The sequence below is a fragment of the Crinia signifera genome, chromosome 1 (assembly GCF_055691185.1).
Source record: "Crinia signifera chromosome 1, ASM5569118v1, whole genome shotgun sequence".
NCBI classification, from domain to species: domain Eukaryota; kingdom Metazoa; phylum Chordata; class Amphibia; order Anura; family Myobatrachidae; genus Crinia; species Crinia signifera.
In genome coordinates this window covers 231,790,664-231,816,150 of record NC_139217.1, presented here as the reverse complement: position 1 = coordinate 231,816,150, position 25,487 = coordinate 231,790,664, and the positions used below count along the sequence as shown (strand labels likewise).

Below are 25,487 nucleotides of genomic sequence, written 5' to 3'. Positions count from 1 at the left end.
AATTACGTCCGGCAGTGGTTTCAGCTTGGGTGAACAAGGCCATCTCCAGATGAAAAAAAGAAAGTAGGAACAGCGCTGTACTAAATATATAAAAATTTGTAATTAAGAATTACAATTTTACATATTATAACAGTCAATAATTGACAAACAAGACTTAAATACATATAACACAGAAACTCCCCCTTATGTAACTGGTGCTGGTTAGGCTTTTGTTAAATGCAATTGCGGAAGCTTTGCTCATATACAGAGCCAGTTAGTAGGTTAGTACTGAGTTCAGTCCCCATATAAATGTGCACATTTTGACGTGGTATACCTATTTTGTAATCCTGGGGTGAAGTATGGCTTGTAAACAATGGCGATTTTCTCCGACCTTTAGCAATAGGTCATATCCGAGAATTGATTATCAGCCCGATGTTGTTGGCAGCCTCACTCAGTGTCCCCTCTCAACGCGTTTCTCTGCCTTAAAAGACCTCTCAGCGGCTTCCTCAGGAGAAGTATCTCCAGATGGTCTGCTCAATTTATTCAGGGCTAGGATGACGGTACCCCTCGTCAGGACCTTCGCTTACTAGCGGAGCATATTCATGAATCGGCTGAATTTTTAGCAGATACCTCTAAGGATATCACTATGATTGAAAAATGGAGCCTGTACATCAATATCAATATGAACCAGCGTAAGGAATGGCTTAGCCAAGGTAAACAAATGACCCCGCGCATGAAACAAGATCTTCATCCGCGTAAAAAGGATGTTGTGCGTATGGTGGGAGAGCTTGGTTGAATGAATTTTTCGAGTCTACACCAGGTGATTTCTACCAACGAGGTATTGAAAACCTTATTGAACGTTGGAAATAAGTTGTAAACTACAAGGGAGAATACATTTATAAGTATTGGTGCTCCGAATTGTGCGTTGCGTGCCATATAGTGAAGCACATGAAAAGCATGCTTTTTCACGGTCACTTAACGTGTTCGTTTTGCGGTTACGTGAGGCACTGCATTCATTGGTCTTTATTCTTACAGTAGAGAAGTCATTAATTATAACTGTCGGAGTCGGTGCATTGTTTGCCGACCCCGACTCCAGGCACGCGAAATTTTCTCCGTCTCTTCGACTCCGACCCCAACTCCAACTCCACAGCCCTGTTTTCGAGAGCAGTGGCTGTCCACGACTTCAGATTCCTGGTCTCGACTTCTCGTTTCGGATGGTTACAAGATCCAGTTTTCGGGCCGACCCCAGGTTTTTCAGGACCGGTCTTCCGCACCAGAAAAAAGGCTGCATCTTCAACAGCCAATCCAGAGGCTCTTGCGGTCTCAGGTGATCACTCCAGTACCGAAAGAGGAAGAGGGTTCTATTCCAATCTTTTTGTAGTTCCCAAGCCGGACGGATCGGTCAGGCCTATCCTCAACCTCAAATCTCTCAATTTATTCATACAGTATCAGCGGTTCAAGATGGAGTCTATTCACTCTGTGATTGCCTCCCTGGAGCCGCAAGAGTTTCTAGTGTCCCTCGACATAAAGGATGTTTACCTTCATGTTCCCATTTGGATTCCTCATCCGTCATTTCTCAGATTTGCGGTGGGTCAGGAACACTTCCAGTTTCATGCCCTCCCGTTTGGTTTATCAGCCCCTCGAGTGTTCACAAAGCTGTTGTCGGTACTCATAGCTCACTTGAGGCTCCAGGGCCTCAATATAGTGCCCTACCTAGATGATCTGCTGATAAAGGCCCCATCTCCTGCGGTCCTGCAGGAGCATTTGCGCTTGACGATACAGTTCCTGATGCAGCATGGCTGGATAATCAATTACCAGAAGTCCGCACTCTCTCCCAACGCAGCATCTTCAATTCTTGGGTTTGATTCTGGACACAAAGAATCGGAGAGTGATCCTTCCAGAGGACAAGGGAGAAGCTATCCGGCTACTGGTTTGTCAGGTTCTTCAACACAGACTAGTTCAGATCCTTCTTTGCATTCGCCTCTTAGGCAAGATGGTTGCGGCTTTCCAGCCCTCCATTTCGGCAGGTTCCATTCGCGAACCCTTCAGCTGGATCTGTTAAGTCAGTGGTCGGGCTCTACATTCACCGACGGGTGCAGCTTTCCAGACTCACGAGGTTGTCACTCATGTGGTGGCTACACAAACCGACTTTGACACAAGAGCGTCGCTTCACGGTCTGGGATTGGATCGTTCTCCCCACCGACGCCAGCCTCACAGGTTGGGGGGCGGTCGTCCTGACGCATCGGCTGCAAGGGTAAAGATACAGTCGAACAATGCACCGGCGGTCGCCTACGTAAACAGACAGGGGGGACAAAGAGCCAAAACGCCATGAAGGAGGTTTCCAGGATTCTTCGTTGGGCAGAAAGACAGAGCGTGATTCTAACAGCCGTCTACCTGCCAGGAGTTGACAATTGGGATGCCGACTTTCTCAGCAGAACGGAGTTACATCCCGGAGAGTGGTCGCTTCATCCCGAGGTCTTCCAACAGATTGTCAGCCGGTGGGGCCTTCCCCATGGCTTTTCGCCACAACCATCAGCTCCCACTCTACGTCTCTCGGACAAGAGACGCAGGGGCTTGGGCGGTAGACGCGTTGGAAATCCATTGGACATTCCAATTTGTTTACCTGTTCCCTCCAATTCCACTTCTCTGAAGGGTTCTCAAGAAATTAAGGCGAGAACAGACTCAGGCAATATTGATAGCCCCGTTTTGGCCCAGACGAACGAGGTTCTCCGACATCCAGCGCCTTCTGGGAGACGATCCCTGGACTTTTCCGGACAGGCCGGATCTATTGTAGCAGGGTCCCTTCTTACACCCCGCTCTCCGACCCCTTCGTTTGACGGCATTGCTATTGACACCGATGTCCTGAGGAAGAAGGGGATCCCTTCTTCAGTCATTCCAACCATGCTCAAGGCTCGCAAGCCGGTATCGGCCGCCCACTATCACCGCATTTGGCGGTCATACTGCCACTGGTGTTCTGGTAGAGGTTATCCCTTTAGGTCTTTTCGTTTACCTCGCCTGCTCAGTTTTTTACAGTCGGGCTTAGACTGAGGTCATCGTTTGAGTTCAGGTTTCGGCCCTTTCAGTTCTTTTTCAAAGAAAATTAGCCCTTCTGCCTGAGATTCAGATATTTTTTCAAGGGGTGGCCAGGGTTCAGCCTCCCTTCGTACCTCCTACTCCTCCGTGGGACTTGAATCTTGTTCTGCGTTTTCTCCATTCTAAAACGTTTGAACCTCTAGAGTCGGTGGAATTGAAATTCTTAACATGGAAAGCGGTCATTCTTCTGGCCCTAGTGTATAGTGTGCCAGCTCCCAGCAAGCCAGCTCTAAAATCCTCAGTAGATCGCCAGTGTCCCCTGCGGATTCAGAGAAACAGAATTACTGGTAGGTACCAAATTCCTATTTTTGTAAGCTACATAACTGCTAATGTTAGCAAGTGAAGCTGCCACCCAGTAATGGAAAGACTTGCCCACTGGGAGCTATTACAACTCATTCTCCATTGCGTACACATTTGCAGCCTATACTTAGTAATGTAGTACATTACTTATTACCAGTTATTTATATAGCGCGCACATATTCCGCAGCGCTTTTACAAAGAATATTTGAACATTCACATCAGTCCCTCTGCATAGTGTATAACTCTGAATTCGGCCCAATGGACTAAATTCAGTTGTGGTTGTGCTTGCAAATGACTGTTGCTATCCTTTGTCATTCAGCATTTGATTATATGCTAATATCGGCAGATATTTTATTTATCCCCCTTCCCTCTCTTTCAAATAGAACACTACACATTAGAACAGGGCTCAACCATTTTTAAAAAAAATCTAAAATCTAGGAGCCAGGATGAAAGTGTAGAAGCCAGAAAACTAAAATAGTTAAAGTGCGCGCTAAAAAGTCAATCCATAATGCCTATTACACATGTTGAACACCCATTATATATCATACCACATGCTGCAATGCATATTACACATTATACTTCATGCTGTAATGCCTATGTGATGCCTATTATATATAATATCACATGCCATAATGTCCATTACATATTATGCCACATTGATACCAGGCAGGGCAGATCCAGAAAAAATTACATGGGGGGGGTTTGCACCATTACAGGATAGTGGATGAGAAGGTAGAGGTGGACAGGGAGAGGCAGGGGGTGTTGCAGAGAAATAGGAAGACAAACAGTGGGTGACTGACATGAAGAATCAGTGTGCAACAGGGAGAGGCAGAGGGTGACCAAGAGTGGGTGAAAGAGATAGTGTGACAGAGAAAAAGCAGTGAGTGACAGGGAAACTGATGGAAAAATGGGTGAAAGGGAGAGGCAGTGAGTGGCAGAGGGTGACACAGGCATCACTGTTTATATCCCCCAGTACACCCCCCTCTCCATTTCCCCATTCCCAATAGAAGCAGTGCTGTTTACTGTACCTAGAGCAGCGAGTCCTGGCAGAGTTTATTCTGTCAGGAGTGCTGGCAGCAGCCTTTGTTGTCTTTGCTATCAGGCACGTAAACCATCGGGTCCCTGTGGCGGGTAATCATATCAAGATTCCGTCCAGGAGCAGTTGCAGCAGCCTCTGGTGCCCCTGTCATCAGACATGTGAGCAGCGGCTCCGTGGTGGGTTATACTGTTAGCTATAACATCCAGAGCTGCAATAGCCAGCAGATCTGCGCACAACTCACCCGGCTGCTGCTGTATCAGAGCACAGAGCAGGTCCGCAGCACGACTATTTGAAAAGTCAAGACGGCTCCTGAGCTAATCAGTAGCTCCGTGCTCAATAGCCGTGCTGCAGACTTGCTCTGATACAGCAGCAGCCAGGTGAGTTGTGCACCACTCTGCCGGCTGCTGAGGCGCTGGATGTTATAGCTAACAGTATAATCCTCCACGGGGCCCGCTATTGTCATTAATTAGTCACTCTGCCCGGGGAGTACTGCTTCCTGGCAAAACTGGTCTCCAGGAAGCAAAATCTGGCCGCCATGGTGACCTGTCGCCCGGGTTTTGTCGAGCCCTGCATAAGAAGATATGAAAGATAAGACACTGGGGAACAATTCCCCTTGAGAAGACCAAGAAATATATATTGTGCATACACACTGAACGATTTTATGAGAGATATGAAAGACTGGGCTGGCATTACATGGAAGATAGGCCCGAGTACTGCATGGTATAATCAAGCCAATTATATGTACATGTATGCTGTATATTACACACTGCAACATATGTAGGCTATACTTTGGCGGCAACGTGTAAAATACAGAAATCATGTACGCTATATTTTACACACTGCTGTACATGTAGGATATATATTGGTTGGAAGTGGTCACATGCATGGTACACATTGGTGGCAAGGGAATTGCATGCATGCATGCATGCATGCTACAACCATGCATGCATGTTAGTAACACTGGTGGTCAGAGTGGAGGGTGCAAACTTTGGTGGCCAGTGGCCTATAAAGTATGCATGCATGCTAAAACAATGGTGGGCAGTGGGGAGAAAAGCTAATAATATATTGGTGGGCAACGGGAAAGAAAACCTATTAAATCATTGGTGGCCGGAGTAGTCGCACTACAAACTGTGTGGAACTCTGGCGTCAGTGGTTGGCTGTGCTGCTGCAGTCTCTCCAATCTGGGAGTATTTCACATTCGGACTAGCCTATAGATTGTAATCTTGCGTGCAGGGCCCTCATACCTTTGACTGTCTGTAAATATCCAGTTTGTTGTATCACTGTCTCCTATTGTAAAGTGCATCTTCCTCTTAATTTGAAATATCCACATAACCTATGAGTGGAGTGAAAGTGAGCGGTATGCATATCCTTGTCTGTCCTCATATTAAGGAGTAGCAGAAGAGTAGTGTGTGGTCAGGAATCTGTGTCTGGCCGCTGGCTATGTACGGTCTCTGGGGTCCCCGCTAACACCTGTAGGATTAATGCCACTGCTTCTTCACACCATGTCAGTGCAGGGCAGATAAACACAGATGTCTGAAGACAGTGCGGGTAGCTCCCAGTGGCTTGTTGGTTCGGGCAAAAGACTGAAGAGACGCTGATGATGCTGCAGACAGAAAGGGAAGCGATGGTTCATCTCCACAGCAACGGAAGATTTCTTCCTCCATCGGAAGATTTCTTCCTCCATCGGAAGACTTCTTCCTCCATCGGAAGACTTCTTCCTTTTGTTCTGCCATTACCAATGTTACATTCAAGTACCCCCCAACCACTCTGCAGTGTACCCCAGGTTAGAAACTACTGAATTAGAAGGATAGATGGAAAAATGTATTAGGACATTCTGGCTAAAAATTTGGGGTGCTGGACGGGATCCCGACTGTTAAAACACCTACAGACGAGTTACCACCGGCTATTATCCCTCGTGGGGGTCCACGACCCGTGCGCCCAGCATGGCGAGCGTAGCGAGCCCGCAAGGGGCTTTGTTGTGCTTGCCATGCTGTCTGAGTCCGGCCAGTTGGGATCCCTACTGTCGGAACCCTATACTACACCCAAAAATTGGCTGCCATCTACCGGGATGCTGAACGAGTGGAGATTTCAGCAAGACAATGATCCCAATATATAGAAGAATGTGTCAATGCTGAATTTCCTTAAGCACAAAGCTGAAATTGTACTGTATGAGAAAATGCATCAACAAATTAAACATACTTTTTAACATTGTTTTTTTTTTCCAATATATTTTTATTGGTTTTATAGAACATAAATAAAAGGAAATCGGGGTATAGAAATTAGAAAAGGGGATGGTGACAAGAAAGGAAAATATACAATCTGAAATCATTGCACACAGATATGAAGGAAAAAATAGAAACAATACTGCCACAGATAATTTTGGATACACATTACTAGAGACAGGATTATATGCATTTGCATATTTGCATATGCATTTGCATATTTTGCTCATTCTCACTGGTTATTGCATATTTTACCTAAAATCTAGTGATGGTGCATATTTTAGGCCTCGCCTCCATTCCACCCGCGAGTCACAGCACTGCTTTCCCGGCTGCTGCTGGCCAGGTAGTGGTAGAGTGTGCAGGCTGGGGCAATATGTGCAGAGACAGACTTCTGCAGCAGAGGAGGTGGGCAGAAGGGTTGTGACATCATGCGGCGCGGAGGAAATGCTGTGTCACAGTGAGTATGCGGAGCAAGGAGGAAGCCTTCCACTGCGCCGCCCTCACACGCTATGCTGATATTTGATCCATTGGCGCTGGAGATGAGGGTCCGTGTAGTTGATGCAAGAAGAGCTTTGGACGCTGCAGTATGCTGTAGCAGCCAGGAAGAAAAAAAATCCTGTGTACAGCACTAGACATCTGCAGATGTTGTGGGCCCATTTTTGAGGTTTATTTGCAACTAATTGTATGCTGATTTTTAAATAAATAAGTTAAAAATTACTTTTTATTATTTAATGTAGCATATTTTAACACTTTTCATGCATATTTTAAGTATTTTTCATGCATATTTGCATGCATATTTCAAGCTTTTTATGTAGCATATAATCCTGTCTCTACACATTACATAAGAAAGGGAGCATCACAGAATAGATCATATTGAAATCAGAAATAAATATCTCTGTGGGAAAGGGAGTATTGTGATTGGATCTGGGTAAAGGAGAGCAAGCACCAGGTTAAGATGCTGCAGCTACGGAGGTTATTCCCTGGGACGACCAGGATACAAAACATAGGTTTGGAATCCGTAGCGTCACCCCTGTAAGGGAGACCTAACCGCACGGGAGAGAAATGTCATTAGTTATGCTAATTAATTCCAACCATGCTAGATATGTCGCCAAGACTGGTGAAACCTGTATAAAGGAGCGTAGGTCAACGGAAGCTGGAAACCACAGGGGGAGACCATACTGTGTTTTAAGATGAGCCATATTTTAGGGTTATCCATGACAAACCAAGGGCACACTTGTGAAAGAATGTTCGCAAGCTGGTAGTTGCGTAAGTCTGGATGTGCCACCCCACCATCCTGTTTGGTAAGAAAGAGGGTTTTTCGCTAATCTAAGTTTTTTTCCCCTTTTTAAATATATTTAACAAAAGTGCTATGGAATTTATTTAGCATCAATTTGATTACCATTAAAGGTATAGTTCTGGAAAGTTTAATATTTTTCAGGGCAGGACATTAAACATCATCCAGTCCAAAGTCATTAATGACATTTTTGCAAGGAGCTGGGAATAATAATCTAGAATTAGGGTGTCCAAGTTAGAGGTAATGTGAATGCCTTAATATTTGATGCTTCTATCCTGCCATATGTACATTTAGTAGGTAAGTTTTGGAGAAGATCAGGTTTGAGGTTTTAGAGCCATTTAACTTATAATATGAAACTTTGGCATAAGTCTCAAGGATATCATGAAGATGGGCTAAAGACGTGTCTAGATCAGGGGTCCTCAAACTATTTGGCTCTGGGACCCCAGTAGACAATAAAAATTATGGGACCCCAGAAAGTTACTGCAGAAGGTCATCACATGTGTAGTCAGCAGACAGCACATACATGGCAGCATTGTGGAAAAATCTGTTGAATGGTCTGTTATTTTAGACTCCTTTAATCACTGACTGAGATTAGAAAAGTCATCAGCTTGATGGACAGCAACATGGAGTCTCGACCCCATGCTGAGAAGGTCGGGACCCACAGTTTGAGAACCACTGGTCTAGATCAATCAAAGTAAGTAAAACATCATCTGCAAACAAATTTTATATTCTCTACCCAAAATGCTCGGGCCATGTACAGAGTCCATAGTTCTAATCGCCTCGGCAAGTGCAAAAACTAAAGGGGACAAGGGGCATTCTTGGCATGTGCCATTTGTGACTGAGGAAGAAAGCAGACCATTCACAAATACCTTGGCTGATGGACTGGAATACAAAGCAGCTATCGAGGTTAGATCTCTACCAGCAAACCCAAATTTGCAGGAGAACAGCGTATAGATAGCCCCAGCAAAAGCATTTTCGGCATCTAGGGACAACAAAAATAATGGATCCCGGGAGTGTGAAAAGGCTTCAATGATATTAATAACTTCTCGTATTGTCTGGGGCTTGTTGTCTCTGACCAAAACCCACATGATCCTGATGGATAATATTAAGAAGCAGGGGTTAAGTCTATTTGCAACTAACTTAGCATAGATTTTGACATCTGTGTTGGGCAAAGCAATGGGGCAGTAGTAGGCCATGTTAATGGGATTTTTGTCCGGTTTAGCGAATGTAGCAATTCTAGCTTCCAACATCTGTTGAAAACTGCCTTGGGTGGCAAATGCTGGGTACACACCAGGACAACTAGGGCCCGATCCCCTCAATCTAGATCCAATTCCGACCAATTGGATGTAGATTGTGTGGTGATTGGGCCCTTTTCTGTGGACGGATACCGATCCGATGCGCGGTCGTTATTGAGATCCTACCTGCTGCAGGTAGGATCTCAATGACGACCATATAAACGGGTGCGGGTCGCCATCGGATCGGACCCGCTCACGGTGCACATCGTGAGCGGGTCGTGCCCCCCGCGTCACCGTGAGCGGGTCGGACGAGACACTGACGACCCGCTCACGATGTGCATCGTGAGCGGGTCGCCCTGGTGTGTAGCCTACATAAGCTTACATCTGGAACCACATTACCATAGGAAGATGGGGCAGCTTTTAAGGACTCCATATAAAGAAAAATAGAAAATTTGATAAATAAGTTACATCTAGCTTTAGCGATGTCCCTAAAATCAAGTGTTTCAATGGCTTCAGTATCTACAGACCTGAGACTCTGGGGGTCTAACCTACATACTGACATTGAAGACAGGATTTCTAAACAATACCCTCCTCAGGAATTTAGAAATAATGCAAAAATCTATTGAGTATTTGTGTGAATCATCTCTGGATACAGTTTCCTTTTCCGCTAAAAAACAGAATATTCACTAGGAATAATCAGGCGCTTTAATAGACTGTCCCCAAAAAAGCAGCTGCTCAAATGTAGGGGTAGTCACTCCCCACTGGAAAACAAGGAAAAAGAAGACAAGTACAAGGCTAGTCGAGCAGCGTTTGTAATGATAGACAATACCAGATGATTGGAAAAGTATAACAATTTTACTCAATAAAATCACATGAAATTACAATAGTACATAAAACAATATAACATGGTAGGGTGGGGAATTAAAAGTAAACTGGAATGAATGGTTAAAACAATAGTCACGCCTCAATGGATATGTGTGGAAAAAATGATTGATAGTGATCACTTGTGGGAACAGGTTCAGATTCTTTCTGAATGTAACAAGGCTGGTGTCCTCACGATGTTTGCGGCTAAGTGGATTGCCGCTGGAGGTATAGTCGCTCACTTGAATTTTTTCAGTCCTCTTATTGGGGTGAGAAATAGATGGTAGCTTGAATCACCGGAGGAATCCTTGGAGTGATACACCCAGTTGGTGTTACAGCAGAGAAATAGAAATCAGGCTTCCGTGCGCAATTGAAATTCTCATTGGTGTAGGTGATATGTGACATCCATAATAATCACCTGGAGATGCTTTGCACGGTGTCCGCCGATATAACTTAAACGGAGAAGTGGGTTTGGAGATGAGCAATGTCCACAACAAATGGAGACTCCACAACAATATCCAGAGGCTGGGTTCTGTCACTTAACGCGTTTCACTTCGTCCTGCAGCTTTATCAAAGGTGTTTTGGCTGTGTACCTGGCTCAGGTATATATACCCTACTTAATGAGAGAATCAATACACCTGTGAGGTCCAATCATCAATACAATTTCGTTAACAATACAACAAAATAATATGAGAATAAAGAGGCAGACATAAATCACCATAAATAATGTACATGTTTAATTCGTAATAGAAATTCATATAGAAACTCTTAATTCAAAAATATCAGCTCCGATCACGTGATCGGGGTTAGAGGCGATCTGTAAGTGGATGTCAGTCTATATGTCACTATTATATTCATATTGTACCATGAATCAAAAATAATATATATCTAGAGTGAATATATTTTATAGAAAATAATATATGATATATGCATAAAAAAATAGGTGGAACGCAAATGCGTTCATCAAAAAATAGGTGGAACGCAAATTTCCGCTAAAGCTATGGCAGCAGGGGTTATAGATATAGATAGATTTATATATATCTCGATCTCTATCGATGAAGCAGCACTCGAGCTCTGGAGGCTTGTAGAAAATGAAGAAGAGATTTAAAATATTCTCCATTTTCTACAAGCCTTCAGAGTGCTGCTTCATCCATCTACTATTGCAGTGTCTTCATGTCACAGGATGCTCTGTTCCTTGACTTCCCTGCTGTTGTATGATTGCCATCACCTGTGGGGAGCTAGGTAATTGGTGTTTCACCACAGGTGATGGCAATCATACATTACCAGGGGAAGTCCAGGAACAGAGTATTTTCTCCCTGAAGGAGAGGGTTGGGTAGGCAACCCTGGTATAGATGGGGATATTTACTAACCTGGTCAATCCGCTATACGAACGGGATTGGCCGAAAATATGAGAACTTGGTAAATTTATTAAGCTGCAGAGTTCTCAGGACTAATTTTTGCAATGGTGAACTGATTCGTATTGTTGCACCTGAAGCATTGGCTTTTCTGTGTGAAAAAAAATATTAACAAGCCCTGGGCCCTTTGAGCTGGCTCTGGTTACTAAGTACGGGGGAAAAGAGTAGGCATTCCCCATATTTTTATAGCCGGCACCTGGCTCAAACAGACGTCAGGGTACCTTATGGTATTGCATGATGGATAAGTACCTGACTGTGTTTCCCAGCATTAAGGACTCCATTTATCCTGAACAAATCCCTAACTATTTGCTAAAATGCATCTTCAAACTTGCTAAAAACCTCCACCATGCTCCACTGTTGCCTGCTGCAGTGATCCCTCCAGGATAACAACAGGGAAGGGGGCACTTTGAATGCAGCGACCAAGGCCCGCTGACATCACTAATGTGGCACTGGGCTTCCCTCAAATGCTCTGAACAACGGGAATGGACAGGCTGTAAAAATCTGGCAGGGCATGGCAGGGGATTCCATGCTGACACTGCAGCCCTTTTGGTGAATAAACTGCCTTCTATTACATACAACTATTTCACATTTTGACTCCTCCATCAAAAGCACCAGCTGCTATTTGTCTGCACCCCACTTCTAATATTTTCATGCATAGCTTAGTCGTTTGACCTTTGTTTCCACGTTGAAGGTATGGTTTTTGTACCCAATCCATGAAGGCCACTTCTGTCCAGACTTCTTTGAATGGTAAATGGGTATACTTGGATCATACTTGTTGAACCTCCCTCAAAGTAGTGAAAATGTTGTATTACCGTTCTTGCATGCAGTATATACCTGAGTGTTTCCACTGGCTCTAGTTCCCATGGTTTATTTTCTCTGGGAATTTGGTTTGCTGTTCATGGAATCAATTACTTACAGTACCACAATTTGAGATGTTAATATTCGCCTGTGGAATATGAGCTTCTGGGGTAATCAATGATTGTAGAAGCATCCCATTCCGTTAATGTCAAGCTTATATATTGTTTCTTGTCTGTGATCTCAGGCTATTGGCTGTGCGAGATGATTTTTGCAAATGAATGGCATTCAGCAAGCTTTCTGAGGACATAAGGGAATTGTACAAAACCATTGGAACCCTCTTAAATGAGTGTAAATCCTTTTATTTCCGGTTTTTAATTCATTTTCTCTACACTTGCTAAATTTTTTCTAAAATTTTGGAAGATGTTTCTGCTTGAAACACAATCTTATTCATGCTATAATTGTGACCTCCTCTGTTCAATCTACCCCCTTTAACATACTATTTCTATCATCTGTGCACCCTCGCTACAATGAAAACCGTATAACTGGCCCCCTTTCATTATTTTGGGTGAGATGTACTAAGCCTTGAAAAGTGATAGTGGAAAGTGATAAACAACCAACCAATCTGCTCCGGACTGCCATTTTTAAAACCCAGACTGTCATGACAGTAGGAGCTGATTGGCTGGGTTGTTTTCACTCTTCATATGAGAACTTGTCAAGCTTAGTACATCTGGCCCCTTGTGATACCTCTTTTTCCGCCATAGTACTTGGGTCATGGGTCAGCCTTTTATGTTGTCTCTATTGTGTGTTTTGCACTACTGTGATCTCGGGTTTTGATCATAGGGTTGACATACTGAAGGCAGCAGGGGTGGTGGCCCATACAAACGCCCATACAAACCCATAGGAAGACATTGATTGGCTGAGACCTCTCTCTCAGCCAATCGCTGATTGGCTGATAGAGGTCTCAGCCAAACAATGGCTACCTATGCGTTTGTATGTGCTTTAAAAAAAAAAAAAATGTTAAGTGCCCTTCTGCTCCTGCCCGGCTCCCTGGTACTCTGCGCCACCCCCCCTGCTGCCGCTGATGGCAGCGACTTCCTCCTCTGCCCGGCTCCCTGCGCCTGATCCCTCCACCCGGCTCTGGTGGGTTCCCCATTGCGGGGGAGCACGGCTCCGGGCAGCACATAAGATTTTTTTGGGAAGTGCTCTGCTGCTCCCGCCACTCGCGCTGCTGCTGCAGCGTCTTCTCCTGCCCAGCTCCCTCGTACTCCACGCTGCCCCCCCTGTTCCCTGCCCACTCTCTGGTCGCGGGCGTATCCCCGCTGCTGTACCCCGCTCCCATTGTCCCTGCAGCTCACCAGGAGTTGCGTGTGATAAATCGCATGCGATTTATCACATGCAGAACTTGGCACATGAAGTGCCCATCGCATGTGATCCCTCCCGGGGAGCTGCCGGGACAATCAGGTCCTACTTGTCCTTACGACAAGTCGGACTAATGTATGGGGGGCCTTACAAGGGTTGTGAAAATAGTGTTGTGTTCCTAAACCATTTAATAATTTTGTTTTAGAATATAAAATCTCCTCAAATGTTTTGTTTATATTTGCAGGATAAGCACCATGATGCTGCACATGAAATCATTGAGACCATTAGGTAAGTGATTAACTAATACATCTATCAAAGTTTTACTATTAAAATCAATAATGTTCTCAAATTTTTCTTTTTCTGCTAGAAAATGGAAACTTGCTAGTTTGTAACTTTTTGGCTAAATTGCTCCAGATTTTATGCACCATGAGACGGTATTGCTATGTTTGTTCTGTAGCTATAAAGGCAGTTTTTTTTTAATGCCATGCAGTAGTTGCAGCCCCTGATTATTTTAGCTCCACAATCACCATCTGTTTGGGGTAACCTCATCAAGCTCTGACTGGATTATGACAGTCTATTGACCTGACACTGTTTACATAACTGATCTGCTTTTCTTCTAGTTTCCAATGTAGGCCAGGTTGTGTTTTTAAGAAATGTCTAGCTTAATTTATATTGTACAGGTTGAGTATCCCTTATCCAAATTATTCCAAAAACCATACATTCCAGAAAGTGTTTTTTTTTTTGCCAAAAGCACTTCTGGGACATCTGTAACATCACTACTGAGGACATGATATGGAACTGGCACTAAATATGTGCAAGACAATGATTGCTTGGCATTTAAATTCAGTATCCGAGATGGTACACAAACTTTGATTCATGTTTTGAAACCTTGTTTATGCACAAATAATATATTTGTGTGTATTTCATGTATTTGAATTTGTTAGTACAACATAAATGCAAGATACCTCAAGATACATCATTGAAAAATATTATAGTGAACAGTTAGCCAAAATTCTTCTGGTCCTGAGCATTTTGGATAAGGGATACTCTAGCACATATGTATGACTGGTACAGGAAATCTTTATGTTTGCGTAATGGTTTTGGGTACTTGTTTCCTATCTGGGCGCCCACGATTTTAATCGCGGGCATCGCGGCCGATAAAAAATCGGCTGCGATGGGCCAGACGCGATGCCCGCGATTTTCCCATAGAGAACAATGTTAAATGCCTCAATTTACCCGCGATGACCGCGATTTACCATAGGAAACAATGTTAAATGGATCAATTTCCCCAAATTATCATAGGGAACAATGGGAAATGGGGCAAAAACACCCCTGAACATAAAAATGTCCCTCCAAAAGTAGTTGACGCCATCAACGTGAACCCGAAGCGTGGCGAGCGCAGCGAGCCCGCGAGGGGCGGCGGTACGTGTCCTCCGACCTTTTCATGCCCTACTATCCACTAGGGCGTGGAGTGAGAATAGAATAGTGTGGCGAGCGCAGCGAGCCACCAAGCCCGAAGCGTGGCGAGCGGACGCGGATACCTTCACAAGTAAACGCGTCCCTTCGCGGGCTTCCCAGGTGTCCGCGTCGCCATGGACACCTGGGAAGCCCGCGAGGGGACGCGTATAACTGAAGGTATCCGCGTCCCCTCGCGGGGCTCGCTGCGCTCGCCACACTATTCTATTCTCACTCCACGCCCTAGTGGATAGTAGGGCATGAAAAGGTCGGAGGACGCGTACCGCCGCCCCTCGCGGGCTCGCTGCGCTCGCCACGCTTCGGGGTCACGTTGATGGCGGGGTGGCGTCAACTACTTTTGGGGGGACATTTTTATGTTCAGGGGTGTTTTTGCCCCATTTCCCATTGTTCCCTATGATAATTTGGGGAAATTGATCCATTTAACATTGTTTCCTATGGTAAATCGCGGTCATCGCGGGTCAATTGGGACATTTAACATTGGTCCCTATGTAAAATCGCGGTAATCGCGTCGGTCGCATCGCATGTCATTATAATGGCATACGATGTACCCGCGATGCCCGCGATGGGCGCCCAGATAGGAAACAAGTACCTGGTTTTGTTCGGAATTGCTTGTTAAATCTGTTCCAGGTGTTGTCAACCAAACTGCAGTATGCTGGCACTTGTAGTCAACAATAGTATAAACCATGAATTTAATTGGTTTCTGTACGGTGATTCCTAAATAAATCAGTAATACCATGAAGAATTTTTTTTTTTTTAGTTCTATTTCACAGTACATAAGAAGCATCAATAATCTCAGATTTTATATATATTATTTTTGCATTCACTGTGTATCCAGTACAAGAACATTTGGTGGCTCTTATGACTGATCTCAGATTGCAAGGAATCATGATATGCCATTATATGGGAGACAGGCGTTCAAGACGGCCCCCCCCCCCCCCCCCCCCCCCATCAATTTAACTGTATGCAACTACCCGGTTAGTTTCATCCCTAGTTCTCTACCGTCCAATGGGATACTGGGTTCACTACTATGGGGGATAGAGTTCCTCCGCAGGAGAGACAGGCACATTAAAACTTTGCACTTGCTCCTCCCCTCTATCTCCATCCACTAGTCAGTTTAGAAAAATGTGCCTCAGGAGAGGCAGTGCTTCTGGATGCTCCAGAGGAGTTTTCTTCAGTTTTATTTTAGTTTGTTAGTTTAGGGCGCTGCTTGCAGACCTAAGCAGCTGTCCTGCTTCGGAATGCCAGGGGAAGGGTCAGTCACCGGCCTCTTAAGGCGCAGAGCTGACCCTGCTGCAGGACTTTGTCCTGAGTGGGGCTTGTCACCGCCAGTACTGCCCTGAGTGAGCAAGCCCCCCAGCTGCCACACACCCCGGCCACAGGTCTGAAGACTTCTGTGGTGAGTATGCGTCGGAGTGCCCGTTAGGGGCTACTCTGACCGCTTGTGCAGCAAAACGACGGGCGGTAGTAGCGGTGGCCCTCACGCAGGGAACGCGTGAAAACCCCCCCCCCCCCCATCACACTGGCATGGGTGATAGCCGCTGGACCGCTAGGCTAGTCATGTTTTGTTTTTTATATGTGCTATGCCAGTATAATCTATGGAAGCGCCAGCTCTGTATAAAGGGTACGGGGCTTCTCAGAGCGGGACCAGACTCTGCTGGGCGCGCTCTTTCACTGCTTCCTGCTTCTTCATGCTCCCTGTGGTCGCCATTACAGCTCCTTGGTGGTGTGGTGGATTCAGATCCTTAAAGCCAGAAGAGACCGCAAGTTGAAGGGCTGTTTAGCGCTGCTTAGCTTTGTATTACACTGTGTATGATAATAGCACTGTGTTCGTTTGTAACCAGCTCGCTCTAATCTGTGAGCTAAGGTTAAGGGTGTACTGGCCCCCCTAATAGCTCTGTATTTCTACCCCACTGGCTAGTTAAGACACACAGCAGATAGTCACTGACAAATAGTCTTAACTGAAACCTATACAAAACCGTGTGAGTGTGCTTTTGTGGTACAGGTGCAGCTTCATCATGGTGAAGAAATTGACCTGTATGGTATGCAGCACTAAGTTCATACCAGTTTCACAGTCACAGATTACCTGTGAACCGTGTATGTTGCCACAGCCAAGTGGTGTGGCCACTCAGGTCAGTGGGGTACCCCCACAACTGGTTGGTGGGTCGCAGGTTGATGGTCAGGAACCAACGTGGGCCAGCAGCATTAAATCACAGCTAGACTCTGTCTCTACCCAGCTGTCTACCAATACTCAGCAGATCCAGAGGGTACAGAGAGAATTGGGCATTTTGTCTGCAAGGGTTGATATTCTCACTCCTCCCCCTGCACAGCCTCAGAAAAGGCCTGCTGCAGAAATAGCTCCTGATACTGAGGATGATGATGACATCCTAGAAGAAGGGAGTGAGGAGGAAGAACAGGAAACTGTTCAGGAACAGGCTCCAGTACATGGGTCTGAGCCCTTAGAGCCATTAAAGAGGTTTTAGACCTTCCTCTGGATTAACCCACTGAGGGGGATCCTTTCTTTATGACCCAGAAAAGACAGCTGGTGTATTTTCCAGAACAGGCAGAGTTGGAAAATGCATTCAAAGGTGCTTGGCAGAACCCTGAAAAGAGGTTCCAGTTCTCAAGGAGGTTTGCAAACTCATACCCCTTTGATCCTGCAGGACGTAAGAAGTGGGAGGAGCCACCTGTGGTGGACTCATCAGTTTACCTCCTTTCAAAGAAGGTACTGCTACCAGCCCGGGTGTATCCACACTTAAGGACGGTGCAGATAGAAGATTTGAACCTATGCTCAAGTCCATGTACACGCCCTCTGGGGCTTCCCAACGCCCAGTGTTGACCAGTTGTTGGATGGCCAAGGCCATTTATACTTGGTCCACACAAATCCAAGAGGGTTTGTTGGGGGACATGTCTGGCTCAGATAGGTGACAATCTACGTCACATTCAAGACACAGCAAGGGTGCTTTGCAAAGCACAAAAGGAATTGGGCACAATAAACGCACACACTTCAGCCATGGCTTTGTCGTCCCGGAGGGCACTTTGGCTGCGTCAGTGAGTTGCTGATGTGGATTCAAAGAAAAGTGTTGAAAGCATTTCTTTCACATTTTTTCGCTCGATAAATGGATTTCCAAGGCTACGGCAGGTAAAGCCAATTTCCTCCCGTCAGCACCCACTGCAGTTAAGCGCCCTTTCACAGGTCCTTCCCAGCAGTCCTTTTGTGGGTCCAAATTCCGCCCCAAGGCCAGAGGTGCCTCCAATACCAACAGAGGCACGAGGCAAATTTTGGAAGGCTAACCCCTCAGGCCACCAGGACTGTACGACTGCCGCAGCATCTACCAAGCCCGCTGCATGACTGGATCCTCCCACCACGGGACATTCTCGAGGTGGGAGCCCGACTGTCACACTTCAGCCATGTGTGGGATGCCTCGTGCCTAGATTCCTGGGCAGGAGTCTTATTTCGCTAGGCTACAGGCTGGAGTTCCAACCAGTTGCTTGTACCAAAACCGGACGGTTCAGTAAGGCCCATTTTGAATCTCAAATCACTGAACCCCTTTCTTCAGGTGTTCAAATTCAGAATGGAGTCTCTACGTTCGGTAATTGCCAGTCTTGAACAAGGGGAGTTCCTAGCCTCCATGGATGTGAAGGACGCCTACTTGCGCATCCCGATTTGGCCTCCTCATCAAATCTTTCTAAGATTTGCGCTGGGAAACGACCATTACCGGTTTCAGACGCTACCCTTCGGGCTGTCTACGGCCCCGCGCGTCTTTACAAAGGTAATGGCAGAAATGATGTCCCTTCTCAGGCTTCAAAGGGTAAATGTGATACCTTAACTAGACGACCTGCTGATCAAGGCAGGATCGGAAGAGGCCTTGAAGTGCACTCACTCTGACCATGCAGCTTCTGAGGGACCACGGGTGGATCTTGATTATGTAAAAATCCTCGTTGATCCCGAGCCAAAGAATGGTGTTCCTTGGCATGATTCTGGACACAGTGGAACAAAGTGTTCCTGCCGGTGGAGAAGGCCAACAACATACCCTCTGGTCCCAGTACACCTTTGCCTCCAATTCTTGGGCAAAATGGTGGCTTCATTCGAAACTTTACAATATGCCCGATTTCACTCCAGAACATTACAGCTGGATATTCTGGCGAAATGGTCGGGAACCCCCCCCCTCCCCCCTTTACAAATGCACAGAAAGATTTCTGTCAGCACAGACCAAGCTTTCTCTACAGTGGTGGCTCGCTTCGTCCAATCTCTTGGCCGGTCTGTGTTTCCAGGTCCAGGATTTGCTTCTGTTGACCACAGATGCCAGTCTATGGGGTTGGGAAGCCGTAATACTCCCTCCAGGGCAGATGGTCTCCATTGGAATCCAGGTTGCACATAAATAACATCGAATTGAGGGCAGTTTACTATGCTCTGTTACAGGCGGCTCCAATGTAACAGGGCAGAGCGGTGCAAGTCCAGTCGGACAATGCAACCACGGTGGTGTAGATCAACCGCCAAGGGGGACGAAGAGCATGCCTTGCATGAGAGAAACTACCAAGATCTTCTCCTGAGCAGAGCACAATCTGAAGGCCCTGTCAGCGATCTTCATACCGGGAGTCGACAACTGGGAGGCGGACTTCCTAAGTAGTCACAACCTCCACTCCAGGGAGTGGGGGTTACACCCACATGTGTTCAGTGCCATCGTGGATCTGTGGGGGCTCCCTCAGATCAACCTCACGGCTGAACCACAAGGTGGACAGGTACTGTGCTCGGACCAGGGGCGGAAGCTGTGGATGCCCTGACTTGGTCATGGGATTGCTGGCTGGTGTACCTGTTTCCACTGCTCCCATTGCTGCCGCGGGTGCTAAAGCGGTTTCGGCATCAAAGAGTAGAAGCCATCCTAGTGGCACCAGATTAACCTTGAAGGGCCTGGTACGGGGACATTTAGGCCATGCAAGTGGAAGACCCATGGCTTCTACTTCTAAGGAAAGACCGCCTCCTCCAAGGACCATTCGTCTATCAGGACTTACCGTCGCTGCATTTAACGGTCTGGAGGTTGAGCGGCAGATCTTAGGCCACAAGCGACAACATCCCTCGGTCATTGCCACCATGACTAAAGCCAGGAAGCCAGTTACAGCTTCCCACTACCATCGTATATGGTGAAAGTACGTGGCCTGGTGTGAGCAGAAAAGTTTACCACCAGCGGTGTTTCATCTGAACAGTTTGTTGAGATTTCTTCAGGCTGGTTTGGAGATGGGACTCTGTTTGGGTTCCTTAAGGCCCCCATACACTATGCGATTTTGGGAGGATTTCATCCGATTTCGGCGTTTTGGGCTGATAACCGGGTGAAATCAGCCCAAAATCGCAGTTGTGTGACATCTGATCCGATTCGCGGTCCCGTGCGCATCGGACCGGATCAGGGAGGTCGGACTGTTAGCAGATAAATCACGTCCGACCTCCCTGTATGCTATGCATATGCCTGCCCACCTAACCGGCATATGCATGTAGACTGACCGGGAGCAGCACGGCGGGCAGCGGGTCCCTGAGCACTAGCACACACTGACCTGGCCGGGCATGTGATCACAAATAGCAGCGCTGCGGGACAGGCAGTGCAGTGGCGGCTATTAGATTTTTAAAATACCTGTCAAATGACAGGCCGTTCTCTGATTGGCTGAGAGCTCTCTTTAGAGAACGGCCGGTCATTTGACAGGTATTTTGAAAATCGAATAGCCATCACTGCACTGCCCGTCCCGCAGCGCTGCTATTTGTGATCACATGCCCGGCCAGGTCAGCAGCACTCACCGCACCAGGCACCCGCTGGGAACTCATTTGAGAGCCACCGCCCGCCCCCACTACTGCCACTGCCTTGTTCCTCATTGGCATCGCCACTGCCCGCCCCACTGCTCCTCACCGCCCTGCAGCTCCTCATTTGTTTTACATGTGATAAATCGCATTAGAACAGTAGGTCAGTTAGAGTATACAGTATTTAATACACACACAAAAAAATCTTGCCTCCCTATAAAGATTTCTGTGCGTCTGCACAGGCTGAAACAGCTTTTATTGCATTGTACTGTAACAGTTACAACTATAAGTGATATCTCTAGAAGTATAATGGGGAGGCATAAAAGCTCCTCCCTAAGTTCTTGGATACAAAAACACTGTCTTTAGCCTCTCTATACAGTATTTCCTATTTGCGGCACTCAGTAGTAATGAGCTACAGTAGGTGGACAATTGGAGGGGACCCTAACTACGGATGCTTGCTGCTTCCCTTGCTGATGTCATATAAACTACTATTTAGTCTACTCTGTAAATCTCCTCTTTCATATGGTACAAGTCTCAAGTCTCTAGGACACATAGAACCGGAGATATCAGGGTGCAAAATAGACACATTTTTCCCAATTGACCCGTTAATTCAGACACTCTGTCAAACATGTCGCTACAGCGTCTTAGACACTCCCATTGTGGTTTAGTTTTGAAGGTTATATATAAGGTCATTATAAGCAAAACATATGGAAGTTCCCGTTATGGTTCTCACCCACAGCCGTCACCCGATGACAGGGGTGTGCGGGTTGGTGGGCAGCAAGATGAACTGAGATTGGTAGATTCAAAGAAGCACAACTTACTTAAACTCGTCCATGACACCAGTGCCGGTTGCCCTGAGGAAGAACTACGAAGCGTATGCCGGCCACTATAGCCGTGCGGTCGCTCTCATTAGCCAACCAACCTATATTTCGAATATTAGTCCTTTTTAAGGACTCTAATGTACTATTAATGGGTGTCTATCATATGTGCAATTCCCGCAATACAAGCGGCACACGCTGCTAGCCTTGCAAATCTGAATGCTACTATGTACTATATCGTGCACAATCATCAGTCTTATCACTAAAGTGTAGTACGGTATATATCCAACAGTCTCTTCAAGACTTCCATGTCCCACGGGGATCTGTAGCAACTTCCTAAGGTCATATTAAATATTCCCTATTAGGGTATTAGAAATACTGAGTCCGGTGCTTGCTACATACTTTATTATATGGAAGCGTGGTGAACTTTGATCATCACGGACCACACCACTGGGCACCGTACACACAGAGTAATATCTGCATGACACATGTCAAAGACGCTGTGGCTAACAATATAATAAGGCACAACCCTGAGAATTTGTCTACTTGACATTAGTTTAATAAATATAGTCAGTAACTACTATGTAAAGAAACATCCTAACAATTGGAGAGAGTGCCCTGTATCAAATTACTGAAACATATGTATCAACTCTTGAACTTCAATACTACAGATTATATGATACATAGCCCTTTTTTTAAATCTATAACCATAAAAGAAGGTTCATTTTTAAGTCTCTCATTAATTCTTTTTTGGTGCACCACCTAAGTGACAAACTTTCCAACCCTTGTCTTCTGAATAATTTTTTTTTGTCCGTGGTAGCACACCCCTTCACAGATAAAAAAAAAACATTTTGTCATTAAAGTGAGTAGGGGGCCTACTTAATTTATTATATAGTAAATTGCTGTGGTCTTGTGCGAGCCCTCCCCCCCCCCCCCCCCCCCCAATACCTTTTCCCAGTTGACGAAAGGATGGAAGGATAAGAGGGTTGGTGGTTACACCAAATTCTGACCCTACCACCTGCATGTCCCAGATAAACTAGAGATGAACTTTTTGGCGATCCTGGTCGACTGGCTTATCAGTTAGATGCAAATTTCTTTTAAAATCACCACAGCCACAAAAAAATGACAATTTAACTTGATCCATAATCACTCATTAGCTTTACTTCAAGCATGACATTATGCCAATTTTTTTAGATTTTAAGATCGGTCTAACCCTCCCCCCAACCAATATCCTTCTTCTGCCTAATATGCACACCTCTCTCTTTCGGCCAATTCAAGTCGGGTATCACTACTTGGAGAGAAAATCCCTCGCCTCTAACAAGCCCGAAATTTTATCTATGCTCTTATTCTCTGAATGATTGCTACTTCCTATAGAGAAATTACTTACAAACTATTCTATAGTGAATATTTGTCCCCAACGCACGCTAATATGACTGGAATTATGGTGTCAGCCACCTGTCCCAAATGCACTTTATCGACAGCCACATTTTATCATTGTTACTGGAATAGCAAAAAAAAGTTTTTTTACCATTTTGGTACAACATTATATAATTTCATTTAGCAGTTTTTCAATCTCATTGACCACCGAGTGGGCAATACTGCTGATTATGGACCCTCTCATCCATTCCAAGCCAGACATCAAAAGACCTATGTCCATTATTGCTGGAGTGGCCCGTAAAGGTATCCTGTAGTATTGGCCATCCCCACACCCTCCTCCTATTTAAAAGAAAAGGTCCTCTTTATATTCAGAATGACTTGGCTGGAGACCCTTTCTGAATACGTACCACAGCACTCAAAGATTTCTTAATACATGGGGTGGATATATCTGATTCCAGTCACCGTCATCATCTGACAGATGCACTTGTTTCCTCCCAACCCAAGGGTAATCATGGTCCCACGTCATCCTCAAACTAAATTGGCTATAGATAAAAAATAATCTATTCTGTATTTTTTTTCTTTCTCAATGCTGTCCCTGCTACCTGAGCCAGATGCGAACACTGCTTCCAACTTCCCCACACACACATTTTCTACTATATTACCTCAATCTCTCACTTTTCCCCACTTATTCTTAACATTCTAGAACCACTAGTTATCTCAATACCATGGCCCTAACTGTGCAGAGTTTGTATATTCTCCCCGTGTTTGTGTGGGTTTACTCCTGGTACTTCAGTTTCCTCCCACAATCCCAATATATAGTTGTAGGTCAATTGACTTCCAACAAAAAAATAACCCCCTCTAGAATATGATGTAGCTGGCATTCCTTCCCTGGAATAAAATGAGAGAATTTCTAATTATTGGAGGTGTGGAAATTGATCCTGCCAAATTGTTATACCTGAGCAGAAGTTGCGGGAAAAGAATAGAGTACAAAAAAAATCTATCCCAAAAGGACTGGTCTAATCCCTTAGATTCTTCTTTACTAGTCCTTTGGGTATAGATTTTTCTGGAATATTAGTGCCAGAATGTTGATATTGGAAAGTAGCGAACTGGTGTTGTCTTTTTCGATGTAGGAAATAGCAGTGGGTGCCTATTCAATGCTGTCTTTCCCTACAGCCTTGAAGAGGCAGATATACAGAACGGGCCGACTTTAAAAGCTGTTGGGCCCGTTTTGCCGATAACGGCAGTGAATTGTTGCGTTTGTGGCCGAATCGCGACAATCCACGGGTGTTTATGCAGGCATGCCCACTTTGCGCCGATTGGCAGACAGGACATTGAATGCCGTCTGGCGATATGCTGTCAAGTAAAACGAAAACGGCCAGGGTCATGGCTGTCTGAACATATAGACAGTCCATTTTTGCAATTTTAGGTTGTATTTGGCATTTAAGACCATATACGTTTGTATAGACCCTTTTTCTTATTTCCTAGAAAACATTTTACATTTTTTTTTTATAAAATAGAAGTGTGTGTATGATTGTGTATTTTTGTAAAAATCTACTGTAAGCACCCTTTTTAAATGCCAGCTGAGTGACATTTTGATATTATTCTTCTTCTTCTTATTATTATTATTTTTACTTTTGTTTTATAGATAGGATGTTTTTTTATTTTTAAATAAGTAAAAAAAAAATAATAATTTATGTTGTGTGTGCCGAGGCTTATTGGGGATTTTTTTTTTGTTTTACCTGCCTCTGGCACCCACCCCAAAAATACTGGCGATACATAAAATACACCCAATTGATTTTTCGCCAGTAATTCAATATCGGCCTAAAACCTGAAAATGCATTTAATTGTTCTGGCATTGATAAGATATTTACAAATTATGTGTTTTCATTCTGTCTTATTTTATTTTTCCGTTTATTTTACTTCAGGTGGGTTTGTGAGGAAATCCCGGATTTGAAATTGGCCATGGAGAACTATGTACTTATAGACTACGATACAAAATGGTAAAATCATATATATTAAATTCTAAATTTCTTCTATTTTTTCTACATTTCTTTTCCACATTCCTAGGCTCCATACCCTGTGATAGATTCAGTTAGTGGCAGCGTTTTTTCAGCACCTCCCTCACTTATACTGTGGTGGAGATTTATCCAAGATTGTGTCCTATAGAAGTTTGTATAAGAAAAAATTCCTATTGTAATAGCCCAATATAATGTTTAATAGAATCTTTTGTTTTATCTATGTATATATTTGTTTAGGTTTACCTGTATTTCATAGCATTTAATCATACATTTTGTTGGCTCTTTAACTTCATGTAGTTTATTGCATTATTTTTATTTTGGAACCCTTGTTTCACAATCCTATAAATCTGATTTAGTCTTTTATGTCAATGCCCAGTATAGTTATTAATGTATATTCTTATTTAGTCTTTATTTGCTCTTT

At 44.9% G+C, this 25,487-nt stretch overlaps 1 protein-coding gene across 3 annotated transcripts in view; it reads left to right on the top strand.

The window, feature by feature from the left end:
* DOT1L (DOT1 like histone lysine methyltransferase) overlaps positions 1 to 25,487 on the top strand; it is a 159,281-nt gene that overhangs the window by 36,146 nt on the left and 97,648 nt on the right. For all 3 annotated transcript variants that reach the window (XM_083179415.1, XM_083179416.1, XM_083179414.1), the window contains exons 2-3: positions 13,840 to 13,883; positions 24,974 to 25,048. In XM_083179415.1, the coding sequence (XP_083035541.1) occupies positions 13,840 to 13,883; positions 24,974 to 25,048 (119 nt within the window). The remainder of the gene's footprint in view (positions 1 to 13,839; positions 13,884 to 24,973; positions 25,049 to 25,487) is intronic.